The sequence below is a fragment of the Lithobates pipiens genome, unplaced genomic scaffold (genome assembly GCF_037356315.1).
Source record: "Lithobates pipiens isolate NorthernLeopardFrog02 unplaced genomic scaffold, aLitPip1_a1.2 Scaffold_25, whole genome shotgun sequence".
NCBI classification, from domain to species: Eukaryota; Metazoa; Chordata; class Amphibia; order Anura; family Ranidae; genus Lithobates; species Lithobates pipiens.
In genome coordinates, this window is record NW_027507787.1 from 204,565,548 (window position 1) to 204,578,759 (window position 13,212).

Sequence of the window (13,212 nt, forward strand, 5' to 3'; positions counted from 1 at the left end):
TGTGTACCCCTATTTCTTCTGCATTCAGCTCTTTCTTTCCATCCCTGTGTATAGTATATGAGGTGTAGTGTGTACCCCTATTTCTTCTGCATTCAGCTCTTTTTTCCCATCCCTGTGTATAGTATATGAGGTGTAGTGTGTACCCCTATTTCTTCTGCATTCAGTTCTTTCTTTCCATCCCTGCGTATAGTATATGAGGTGTAGTGTGTACCCCTATTTCTTCTGCATTCAGTTCTTTCTTTCCATCCCTGTGTATAGTATATGAGATGTAGTGTGTACCCCGATTTGTTCTGCATTCATCTCTTTCTTTCCATCCCTGTGTATAGTATATGAGGTGTAGTGTGTACCCCGATTTCTTCTGCATTCAGCTCTTTCTTTCCATCCCTGTGTATAGTATATGAGATGTAGTGTGTACCCCTATTTCTTCTGCATTCAGCTCTCTCTTCCATCCCTGTGTATAGTATATGAGATGTAGTGTGTACCCCGATTTCTTCCGCATTCATCTCTTTCTTTCCATCCCTGTGTATAGTATATGAGATGTAGTGTGTACCCCGATTTCTTCTGCATTCATCTCTTTCTTTCCATCCCTGTGTATAGTATATGAGGTGTAGTGTGTACCCTGGTCTCTTCTGCTCTCCACCTCTCTCGCTCTCTCTCTCTCTCTGCCCATCCCTGTGCATAGTATATGGGATGTAGTGTATATTTGTATGTCTTCTGCTCCTATCTCCATCTGCCTATCCCTGTGTATAGTATATGGGATGTAGTGTTTACCCTGATCTCTTCTGCTCCCATCTCCATCTGCCCATCCCTGTGCATAGTATATGAGGTGTAGTGTGTACCCTGGGCTCCTGGCTACCCTTTTCCTCACTCCCCCTCCCACCTCTAGTTCTCCCTCCATCCCTCCCTCCCTCTCCTGCTGCCTCCGGAGCTGCTGCATTGCTACCTTGCAGACAGAGACTGTCAATGGAGCTGGAAAACATTGTGGCCAACACGGTTTTGCTGAAAGCCAGAGAAGGTAAGCAAGCCATCTGGGGGAGAATAGAGAAAGGAGGAGGCTGCTTGCTGCATCCTCCTTCATCCTTCAGCATCATACACAAGCACACTTGGTCCTTTCTATGTATGTTCATAGCAGAACCATGGCATGTTGTATACAAGCAGTGTGTATGCACCTAGAAAATGATGCTGGGTACCCAGGCTGGCAGTACCATCCACACATTCTGCATCCCTGAGTTCTGCTGCTGGCCTGATATTATGGGATCCATTGAGGGGATGTCCGCAGCCCCCTCTATACAGAAGTGTATGATGCTTGCTTTAACCCTCGCAGGGTTACATTTTGCTGTGATGATTCCAGGCCTGGTGGAATGTACACATTGAACCATCTGTGGGAATTGGTGGATGCTCAGCACTGGCGCTACCCTGCAATCATGAAACTGGCTCTCTCAGCTTCTCGCTTGCAATAAAGGTCCGTGTGTTGTTTTAGAGTCTGGGATTGGAATTTTAGGCCTGGATGTCATTGACTATCTCATAGGTGTTTTGTGGTTGTAGGAGCTGTCACACACACCTTTTTTTTTTTTTGGATATGATGGGGTGATTAGTGTTGGGATGATCATTTGACTGTCTTTATATTGTGTTCGAGCTATACTAGAATATTCACCTCAATCCCTGCCCTCAAGGAGCTTACAATCTAAAAGTCTCTATTTAACATGTATACATACTATGGCCAACCTACACAGGAGCCAATTATGCAGGTATAGTCAGGTGGAGGTAGAGGTCCCCTTAAGGCTGTATTCACACCTGAGTGACACAACCTGTGACAGCCCACTGACTTCATGTCACACGACAAATACGCTAAAGAAACTCAAGTACCATTTTTGGCAGTGAGCCAAATGCGTTTGGCGATGCTCATTTTTATTGAACAAAAAAACACGTGACGAATCATGCAACTGTTACCTGCATTTAGGTTCCATTAAGAAACAATGGCACCACAAGCGGAACATGCGTTTCTTGTGTGTTTTTCTCACTTTTCCAAAAAAAGCGGGTAGAAACACGGCGTGTAAATGGAGCCCCAATGTTGCTTCTCCTATATGACAGAGCATTCCGGGGGTCCCTATACAATATATAAACAAATGAAGCCACACTAGTACTAACATACATGAAAATGACAATTATGCCATGCACACACAATCGGAAATTCGGCCAGCAAAAGGCCGATGAGAACTTTTGGTCGGAAAATGCGACCGTGTGTATGCTCCATCGGACTTTTGCTGGCCAAATTCCCGCCAGCAAAAGATTGAGAGCAGGTTCTCCATTTTTCGGTCGTAAAAAGTTTTGATCGTAAATTACGATCGTCTGTAGAAATTCCGACATGCAAAATTTCTACACATGCTCGGAAACAATTTGACGCATGCTCGGAAGCAGTGAACTTCATTTTCTCAGCTCATCGATCGTAGTGTTGTACGTCACCACGTTTTTGGTGGTTGAAAGTTCCGCAAACTTTTGTGTGACCGTGTGTATGCAAGGAAAGGTTGAGCGGAATTCTGTCGGAAAAATCTTGGATGGCTCGTGTGTACGCAGCAAAAGTGAACCAAAAACCAAAAATTTTAATTTCAGTAGACTTGAGCATATAAGGTCCTTCAAACACAGGTGAATGTGCATATGTTATACATTGAGACTAGTTGAAAAAGCACCCAAGCACCACTCAGACTTGTGAACCTCCACCACATCGTACTTGCGGCTTATAACCCAGCCAGGGTTGCTAACACACAATGGTTCTTGGTACGCAGTAAACAAGACATCAATCAGGGATAGGGCGACTCTGTTATCTGATTGCCATAGACAAGGCTGTATTACCCAATAAAAGAGAACTCATCATAGTACTGTATGATATGTAATACACAGGTTTACACCGCGAACACCCATCCCCTTGGAAACTAAGCGTGATGACGTCAGCACGCCACTCCTCCCAATGACATCAGCACACCTGGCCCTGGTTGGGTTATAAGCTGCAGGCACAATTTAGCTTGCTTCTGGTAAACTTGCATTTCATGTGGTGTAGGTTCACAAGTCTGAGTGGTGTTTGGGAGCTGTTTCAACCAGTCTCAATGTATAACATATGCACATTCACCTTCGTTTGAAGGACTTTATATGCTCAATTCTACTGAAATTAACATTTGTGGTTTTTGATTCACAAATGCCGCATACACACGATCGGACTATCCAGCGGACTTAGTCCGGCGGACCAGAGACCGCCGGACAAATCGACCGTGTGTGGGCTCCGGTGGACATTTTCTTCCCAAAAGTCTGGCGGACTTTGAAAGAAGACTTGACTCAAAATCCGCTCTTCTGTGTGCTAGTCTGCCAGACTTTCCAAATGAACGGACTTGCTTACACACGGAGTAAAGTCCGTTCATTTTGAACGTGACTCCAAGTACGATGGGACTAGAGAAGGAAGTCAATGTCGCCGCCTCCATCGGCGAGATTGACACCTTGCTAGCCCCGTCGCCTGCTATGGATTTTAAGGGGGAACTCTTCTTCACTTCTTCTCTTCTTCCGATGTTGACACAACGCTCTCTCCGGCTGTAATGCCAGGGACGCGTTGCGTGGCGACTTATATAGGCATAAGGGGCGGGGTCACTGGGTGATGTCATGGTGACCCCACCCCTTATGATGTCACAGTCCCGGGGATGCTGGGACTGTGACATCATAAGGGACAGGGTCATCATGTGACATCACCCGGTGACCCCGTCCCTTAAGCCTATATAAGTCGCCGCGCAACACGCCCCTGGCATTACAGCCAGAGAGAGCGTTGTGTCAACATCGGAAGAAGAGAATAAGTAGAAGAAGGAAGAAGAAGGCAGCGGCGGTGGCGAAAAAGAAGACCGGACCAACGCTACTAAAAGAGCTGGAAGAAGATAGTGGAGGAGCCCGGCAGAAGAATCGAGGAGCGGGAGAAGACCCCCAAAGTCGGAAGAGGACCCCCAGATGGCGACAATGAAGGAGAAAGCCAGGCTCCTCCGCTAGTAAAAGAGCGGTAAAAGAGCAGAAGATAGCGGAGGAGCCCAGCGAGAAGACCCCCGAAGTCGGAAGAAGACACCCGGAGCTGTCTAATAAACTACTTGTACAAACTGTGTAGTGTGTTTTTTTTTTTTATTGACTCTTTTTCCCTCAGGTGAATGGGTAGTAGTACGATGTACCCCATACTCATTCACATATGGTGGGGGGCCCCCTTATTAAAGGGGGCTCCCTGACTCCATTAAGCCCCCCGCTGGCAGACCCCGAAACCAACGGCCAGGGTTGTTGGGAAGAGTCCCTTGTCTTCATCAACATGGAGACAAGGTGGTTTGGGGTGGGGGGGCCGCAGGGCACCCCCCTTCCCCAAAGCACTCACCCCCCCATGTTGAGGGCATGTGGCCTGGTATGGTTCGGAGGGGGGGCGCTCGCTCGTCACCACCCCCTTTACTGACCGACCGACCGGGTCAGATAAGGGTCTGGTATGGACGTTGGGGGGGGTGTTTTTTCGGCGTAGGGGGTTACCCTTAAAATCCATACCAGGCGACGGGGCTCGCAAGGTGTCAGTCTTGCTGATGAAAGCGATGACATTGACTTCCTTCGCTAGTCCCGTCGTACCTGATGTCACGTTCAAAATGAACAGATTTTAGTCCGTGTGTGGGCAAGTCCGTTCATTTGGAAAGTCTGGTGGACCTCCGCCAAAAGTCCGGTGGATTGTCCGCCAGACCTAGTTCGCTGGAAAAGTCCGTTCGTGTGTGGGCGCTCGTTCGGAAAGTCCGGCGGATAGTCTGATCGTGTGTACAGGGCATTACTGTCATTTTCATGTATGTTAGTACTAGTGCAGCTTCATTTGCTTATTTATTGTTATAGTGTTTATCCCACTTCAAGCCGCTGCTTTTTTTTCTTTAGATTTCACTTGTTTATTTGATTCACTTAGCGCGGTAATCTTTTATTTTTATTTCCTATACAATATATGGTGGGTGGAATTTCAGTTTAGGGCTTCTGGCCAGGAGATAGAAAAAGAAGATGTCCTGTTCCAGGCTTAGTGCTTTTCCTTTCAGGGGAGGGGCTGAGGTTGGTTTCTGTTCTTTGGAGCTTACTAGGGGGAGAAGGGACAAACGGATTTAACAGCAAAAAAAGACCGAAGGAAGGACATTAAAAGAAGAAAGAAATTGGTGTTTCCCCTAGTTCTCCCGTCCGAAAGATCATGGCCTATGGGAGAGAGTGCAGCTGGAAACAGGAAGGACAGGCATGCCCGCTGAACCGAAAGCTACCTCATGTTGTTGTTCATTCTTCTCAAGTCAATATGTGGACTCGGCTTTTACCACTGTTTCGATAATTTATCTGAGAAAACATTCAAGTAAAATAATTTATTTCCATAAAAAGCCTCTGTGTGATAATTAAATGTGGAGAAGGGTTCAACATAGCCAATGCCTGGGATGTGAAGTAAGAGATGTGCTTACTGTTGAAAAATTGGCCGTCTGGGTCCTGGAAACTTATGTATGCAAGTACTCACAGAGAAGTAGGGTTTAACTGTGTAAGGGCCAGGAGGTCGAAAGGTCTAGGCCTCAGGCCGCCATTCATGCATGGGAATGTATTGGTTTGGTTCAACCGGTGACACTCTGCAACTTGTATGTAAAGGCTGATGCCTGGCTGCTTGTGAAGGCCATGTTGGCAATGGGCTGCCCTTACCAGCCCTTACACCCAGAGGAAACCCCATGCAAATACAGGGAGAACATGTAAACTCCAGGTAGGATCCTGGTTGGGATTCAAACCAAGGACCCTAGTGCTGCAAGGCATAAGTGCTAACCACCAAGCCACCATGCTGCCTGGGGTATCTGATGTGTACCTCTACTTTGGAATTTGTTATTTGGTAAGATTGCAGATAGTGACTGACAGATCTCCAAGTGTTTCTGAACTCTCAATATCTGTTTTATCTTCAGCAGCAAGTGATTTCTGGATCGAATAGTGTTCCATGTGGCTGGTACATGACCACATTTAAGCTTGTTGCCTGATACGGCTGTTACAAATGTTTCCTGATGCTGGTGGTAGCTGAGGGTTTTTGTCTGGTATTAAAGATGTTAAGCCATTCACAACCAGGATTCTGTGGAACCCTAGGCTTCCTATAGGGATAGCTAGGGGTTCCTTGAGCTTTGACTAACTGGCCTCCCATCTGATGATGCCTACATAGTTCCAGGTTCAACATCATGACATGGCTGCAAGGGTGTCATTCTGGGCACCCCTTTAAGGGGAGGTTTCTTCCCACTTCCCACTACCAATGTAAGGGGCATTTTCCCAATGACCCTTGATAGGCTAATCTTACCAGGAATTCCCTGGTTTCTGTTTCAATACTCAGACACTCAAAGACACAGGCGGAGAGAAGAGAGGAATACAAGTAGAGAAATAAAAGTACTGTAAGAATCCCGCAAAACAGGCGGGCAGAATATCTGCAACCCCAGAAATAGAGCAAGGAAGGACCAGGGAAATTTTCGAGAGGTGATCAGGTACTAGGTACCAGCGAGAGAGTGCTTTGTAACTGTCCACGATAAGTACTACATTTATAATACCTGTATATACTCTAGGGAACCAGTTCCTTCATTCCTCTTACATCAATTTCCATCCCTTTACCCTTTTCCCATGTGATCAGGGCCGGCCCTACCATTAGTCTTGCTGGGTCCATTGGACCAAGGCGACACTTTGAGAGGGGTGGCAAACTGATGCCCAAGATTTTTTTTCCAGCAGTTTTGTGTGTCATCAAGGGCCGGACTGGACTGAGGGGCAGGGTGACAACTGCCCCCTGGGCTGCTCCACTGCCTTGTAAAAAGGCCGCCCTGCTGCCCTCAACATGCATACTCATAGTTGCTGGGCACGAGGGTGCTTGTACACAGTCTAACACCGACTGTTAAACATCTGAGCACACATGAAGAGCTCAGGTGTATACCTACAGGAGACAGAGAGCAATGAAAGACCCTTTACCCACCGGCTCCACCAGCAGTCAATGTTCTTCTGCTCTGGTGCATGCGTGAGGCTAGGCGCTGAAGACTGTGGGAGCACTGGGAGAGAGGTAAAATAAGCTATTTCTGTGTGGCAGGACACAAAGGGTATCCATCATTTTTTTCTAGTAGTGGCTGCTGATCTGCTGGATGGCCAAATGTTGTATAACCTGTCATGTTCAAAAATCACTATACAGGCCTAGCTTGCCATTATACTATCCTAACCTCCCCTATACCACCTTAGACTGCCCCTATACTACCCTAGCTTGCCCCTATACTGCCCTACCCTGTGTTTATACTACTCTAGCCTGTCTATATACTACCCTAGCCTGCCCATGTACTACCCTAGCCTGTCCATATACTACCCTAGCCTGCCCCTTGGAATTTAACACAATGGTATGTCATATAATTTTGCATATAGGTGCTGTTGCATGTCAATCTGACTTCCTGATGAATGTAATTTTAGTTTTAGTTATCATGACATAAAATAATAGATATGGGGACATTTTGGTGGCCGTGATTTTTTTCTGGGGGGGGGGGGCAGCATTTCATTCTTGGACCCAGGCAGTGCAATGTCTTGGGCCAGCCCTGTGTGCGATTATATGGGAAGGCTTACATGTTATAGTAACTTGTTGCTTATACAATACTAAGATGCTGGGCCTCACTGCATTTCCTAAGTTGTTCTCATCGTAATATAATTTATAGTCTGCTAAAGTGAACGTAAAAGTATAAGATTTGCTGCATCCGGTACAGCTCAGTGTTTGTAGGTGTTATACATTACATAGTATGTGAAATAATAGATATGCAGCACAGAATTTGAGCAAAACTGAAAGAAATGTATCTACATTCAATATAAAATAATGCAGACCAAAGCCGGCTAGAGAAACCCAAAGATATAGTTGTACACAGAATATGTGGGGGGAAAAATGGGGGGCGGGGCTAGGAAATGTATGTAGGCCATATTCGCTTGATGAGGATTGATTAGTTACGGAGTTATCAGGTATTGCAGTAACTATAGCCAGCCATAGATAGTTCGAATCTGGGCTGGTTCAGCGGGGACTGGCTGATTATACCCAAGTTGATCGATCAATCAACTTGGGTACAACCAACCTGTTGCATTTTTTATGTGATTATTGCCAGTGGCTATTGCCGCAAGCAATAATCACTTTGTTGATAGGGGAATCAAGCAATTTTCTTTCCTGCAACCCATGGTTGCAGGAAAGAAAATTGCTCCGTCTATGGCTTGACTCTATTTAGAGATTTTTGGATAGGGCAGAAGGGAAAAATAGAGGTACAAAGGAAAGGGGGGGGGGGGGGTATCTGAGCCCAGCACTAGAGTAACACAGAGACAGTCTAAGAAGGGAGAGGGTAATGCCGTGTAAACACGACCAGACTTTCCAGTAGACTAGGTCCAACGGAATCAGTCCGTCGGACAATCCGATCGTGTGTGGGCTAATCTGATCGTTTTTCACATAAAAAAATCATATGGACCTAGAAATAAAACATGTTTCAAATCTGTCCGACGGACTCAATCCCTATCGGGAAAAACGTTCTTCTGTATGCTGGTCCGACGGACCAAATATGACACAAGGGGAGCTATTGGTTACTGGCTATTGAACTTCCTTTTTTAGTCCTGTCTTACATCATCGCGTTCAAAATGAACGGACTTTTCGAACTGACTTAGTCGTTCTTGTGTGGGCAAGTCCATTCGTTCGGAAGGTCCGTCGGAACTCTGCCAAAAGTCAGTCGGGAAGACCGTTGGACCTAGTCTGCCAGAAAGTCCGGTCGTGTGCATGTGGCATGAGTCTGCAGTGCTAGATATCTGTAGTCTGCTGTCGGTTACATCCTCCCCCCACTTGAAAGTCTTTGGTCCCCAAAGACAGGATACAATCTCATCAAATTATCTATTGATTATTACACCTAAAGATTTGCAACTCATTAGTCTACTAACCAGAGACTACTGTAGCAAACTGACTAATAGAGGGATTTTCCAACAGTAAACTATATACACCATCAGGCAAAGTTATATAATTTTGATGACAGGCCAGAAAAAGATTAGTGACCCACCCAGTAGTGTCATAGGGTGGAACAGGGTCACCCTCTACCAAAGGTTTTGGTAGAGGAAGCTGGCACTTGGCTGGAGCGTTGAGCTGTAGGAATGAGTTTATCTGATTTTTTTCCAAGGATGTCGTATGTTAATCTTTTAGGTGGATGGATTTCCCGTCTTAGTATTGAGTATATGTTATCTAATGTTTCGGACCCATGGTCCAGACCCCAAAAACTACAACCTGGCTCTGGTTCTTCCAAGCTTTTAGAAGCAATCTCTCTTCCTGCGTTGGGGATGGAGGGTGCTGGAACTTCTGCAAGATCTTGGACTTCAAAATTGTCATCTGGTTCTAGGTTAACCCCTCCCGTCCCTCTCCCAGGAGAGGGTGTGGGCCCCTCTGTCTAAAGGCTGATGTTCTACCCTTTCAGGTTGAGATGTTTCACCCATGTCTACTCTGGTGGTATCCTCAAGCGGAGGAATCCATAACCAGTCTCCTCCTGGGAGGTAGATTCTGGTGTCTGACGGGTTATAGACCTTAAGGTAGGGGGGTGAGGTGCATCAGTGCATTGAGGTACCTGAATAGCTTTTGGATATGGGCAGTAGGTGGCTTCGATGCCATGTCTTGAGTGGACCGGTCTTCCATTCAGGGCAAATCTGATAAACATGAAGGCCAAGTAGCCAACTTATGTTTACCTGGCACCCCCAAGTTACGTACAGTATCTAACAAAAGTGAGTATACCCCTCACATTTTTGTAAATATTTTATTGTATCTTTTCATGTGAAAACACTGAAGAAATGGCACTTTGCTACAATGTAAAGTAGTGAGTGTACAGCTTGTATAACAGTGTAAATTTGCTGTCCCCTCAAAATAACTCAACACACAGCCATTAATGTCTAAACTGCTGGCAACAAAAGTGAGTACACCCCTAAGTGAAAATGTCCAAATTGGGCACAATTAGCTATTTTCCCTGCCCGGTGTCATGTGACTCGTTAGTGTTACAAGGTCTCAGGTGTGAATGGGGAGCTCTTACTCTCTCATACTGGTCACTGGAAGTTCAACATGGCACCTCATGGCAAATAACTCTCTGAGGATCTGAAAAAGAATTTGTTGCTCTACATAAAGATGGCCTAGGCTATAAGAAGATTTTCAAGGCCCTGAATCTGAGCTGCAGCATGGTAGCCAAGACCATACAGCAGTTTAACAGGACAGGTTCCACTCAGAACAGGCCTCGCCATGGTCGACCAACGAAGTTGAGTGCATGTGCTCAGCGTCATATCCAGAGGTTATCTTTAGGAAATAGACATATGAGTGCTGCCAGCATTGCTGCAAAGGTTGAAGGGGTACAAGGGTCAGCCTGTCAGTGCTCAGACCATATGCCGTACACTGCATCCAATTGGTCTGCATGGCTGTCATCCCAGAAAAAAGCCTCTTCTAAAGATGATGCACAAGAAAGCCCGCAAACAATTTGGTTCAGATGGTGTCAAGCGTGTGTTGCAGCAATCAGGCGAGAAGTACAAAGACAAGTGTGTCTTGCCTACAGTCAAGCATGGTGATGGGAGTGTCATGGTCTGGGTGCTGCATGAGTGCTGCCGGCACTGGGGAGCTACCAAAATGTACTGTAACATACTGAAGCAGAGCATGAGCCCTTCCTTTCAGAGACTGGGCCACATGGCAGTATTCCAACATAATAATGACCCCAAACACATCTCAAAGATGACCACTGCCTTGCTAAAGAAGCTGAGGGTAAAGGTGATGGACTGTCCAAGCAATGTCTCCAGACCTAAACCCTATTGAGCATCTGTGGGTCATTCTCAAATGGAAGGTGGAGGAACGCAAGGTCTCTAACATCCACCAGCTCCGTGATGTCCTCATGGAGGAGTGAAAGAGGACACCAGTGCCAACCTGTGAAGCTCTGGTGAGCTCCATGCACAAGAGGGTTAAGGCAGTGCTGCAAAATAATGGTGGCAACACAAAATGTTGACACTTTGGGCCCAATTTGGACATTTTCACTTATGGGTGTACTCACTTTTGTTGCCAGTCATTTAAACATTAATGGCTGTGTTGAGTTATTTTGAGGGAACAGCAAATGTCCACTGTTATACAAGCTGTACACTCACTACTTTACATAGAGCATCTTCTATGTGAGGTGTGGTATTCTGATCAGGAATGGCTCTTCAGTCCGGTGTTCTATAACCACTTGAGGACCGCCGTATTGCCATTGTACGTCAGCACAATGGCACAGGCAGGCATAATCACGTACATCTACGTGATTGCCTTCCAGCGGGTGGGGGGTCCCATCGGACCCCCTCCCGCTGGTTACGGCGGTCCGATTCGGTCCAGGAGCGCTCCGTGATGAGGGGATGGCCGTTCGTTTTCGGCCACCCCCTCTGGATCGCTCCTGGCCAATGAGAAGCTTCCTCCCCTGTGTATTGTTTACACAGGAAGGAGGAAGTGATGTCATTCTCCTCGGGGCGGTCTTTTTGACCGGACTACGAGGAGAAGAGTAAAAGTAAGTCTGCACGAACACTACACTGACATGTAGGTACACACAGGCACACAAACCCCCCCCGATCCCCCCCCCGATCGCCCCCCGATCCCCCCCCGCCCCCCCTCCCCCCCCAGTCACAGTGTCACTGATTGCATTGATCATTTCTTTACTGATCAATGCATTCAGTGTCAGTTGTGACAGTAAAAACTGTCAGGACAGTTAGTGTTAGGTCCAGGGTAGCCCCCTATCACCCCCCAATAAAGATTTAACCCCCTGATTGCCCCTAGAGTTAACCCTTTCACCCCCTTTTGCCAGTGTCACTAAGCGATCATTTTTCTGATCGCTGCATGTGTCGCTAGTGTCGCTAGGTAGCTAGTTATTTTTTTAGGTTCACCGCCAGGTTTTTATATCGCTAGGTACCCCGATATACTACCCAATAATGTTTTTAACCCCCTGATTGCCGCTAGTTAACCCTTTCACCCCCTTTTGCCAGTGTCACTAAGCGATCGTTTTTCTGATCGCTGCATTAGTGTCGCTACAGTCGCTAGGTAGCTAGTTATTTTTTTAGGTTCACCGCCAGGTTTTTATAGCGCTAGGTACCCCGATATACTACCCAATAATGGTTTTAACCCCCTGAGTTCCGCTAGTTAACCCTTTCACCCCCTTTTGCCAGTGTCACTAAGCGATAATTTTTCTGAACGCTGCATCAGTGTCGCTAGTGTCGCTAGGTAGCTAGTTAACTAGGCTCCCAAAAAGTCCCCCACATGTGGTATCCCCGTACTCGGGAGAAGCAGCAGAATTTATTTTGGGGTGTAATTTGACTTCTGCCCATAGCATGTGTGAGCAATATATCATTTAGTGACAACTTTGTGCAAAAAAAAAAAAGTTTGTAATATTCCCGCAACTTTTGGCAAAATATAAAATATTCCATGGACTCAACATGCCTCTCAGTAAATAGCTTGGGGTGTCTACTTTCCAAAATGGGGTCATTTGGGGGGGTTTTGTGCTATTTTGGCATTTTATGGCCTTCGAAACTGTGATAGGTAGTGAGGAGTTAAATCAAAAATTTGCACCCTTAGAAATCCTGAAGGTGGTGATTGGTTTTCGGGGTGCCGTGCGCGACTAGACTCCCAAAAAGTCCCACACATGTGGTATCCCCGTACTCGGGAGAAGCAGCAGAATGTATTTTGGGGTGTCATTTCACATATAACCATGGCATGTGTGAGCAATATATCATTTAGTGACAACTTTTTGTAAAAAAAATTTTTTTTTTTTTTTTTTGTCATTATTCAATCCCTTAGGACAAAAAAAATAAATATTCAATGGGCTCAACATACCCATCAGCAATTTCCTTGGGGTGTCTACTTTCCAAAATGGGGTCATTTGGGGGGGATTTGTACTGCCCTGCCATTTTAGCACCTCAAGAAATGAGATCGGCAGTCATAAATTAAAAGCTGTGTAAATTCCAGAAAATGTACTCTAGTTTGTAGACGCTATAACTTTTGCGCAAACCAAAAAATATACGCTTATTGACATTTTTTTTACTAAAGACATGTGGCTGAATAAATTTTGCCCTCAATGTATGACTAAAATTTAGTTTATTCGATTTTTCTTATAACAAAAAGAAGAAAATATCTTTTTTTTTCAAAATTTTCGCTCTTTTTCCATTTATATC

General features: G+C 45.8%; 1 protein-coding gene across 1 annotated transcript in view; it reads left to right on the plus strand.

Moving 5' to 3' along the window:
- The first annotated feature begins 636 nt into the window (after window positions 1–636).
- The window catches only part of GRK5 (G protein-coupled receptor kinase 5), a 69,118-nt gene continuing 56,542 nt past the window's right edge, over window positions 637–13,212 (plus strand). The window contains exon 1 of the mRNA XM_077455464.1: window positions 637–1,015. Within this exon, the coding sequence (XP_077311590.1) occupies window positions 964–1,015 (52 nt within the window). The 5' untranslated portion in view covers window positions 637–963. The remainder of the gene's footprint in view (window positions 1,016–13,212) is intronic.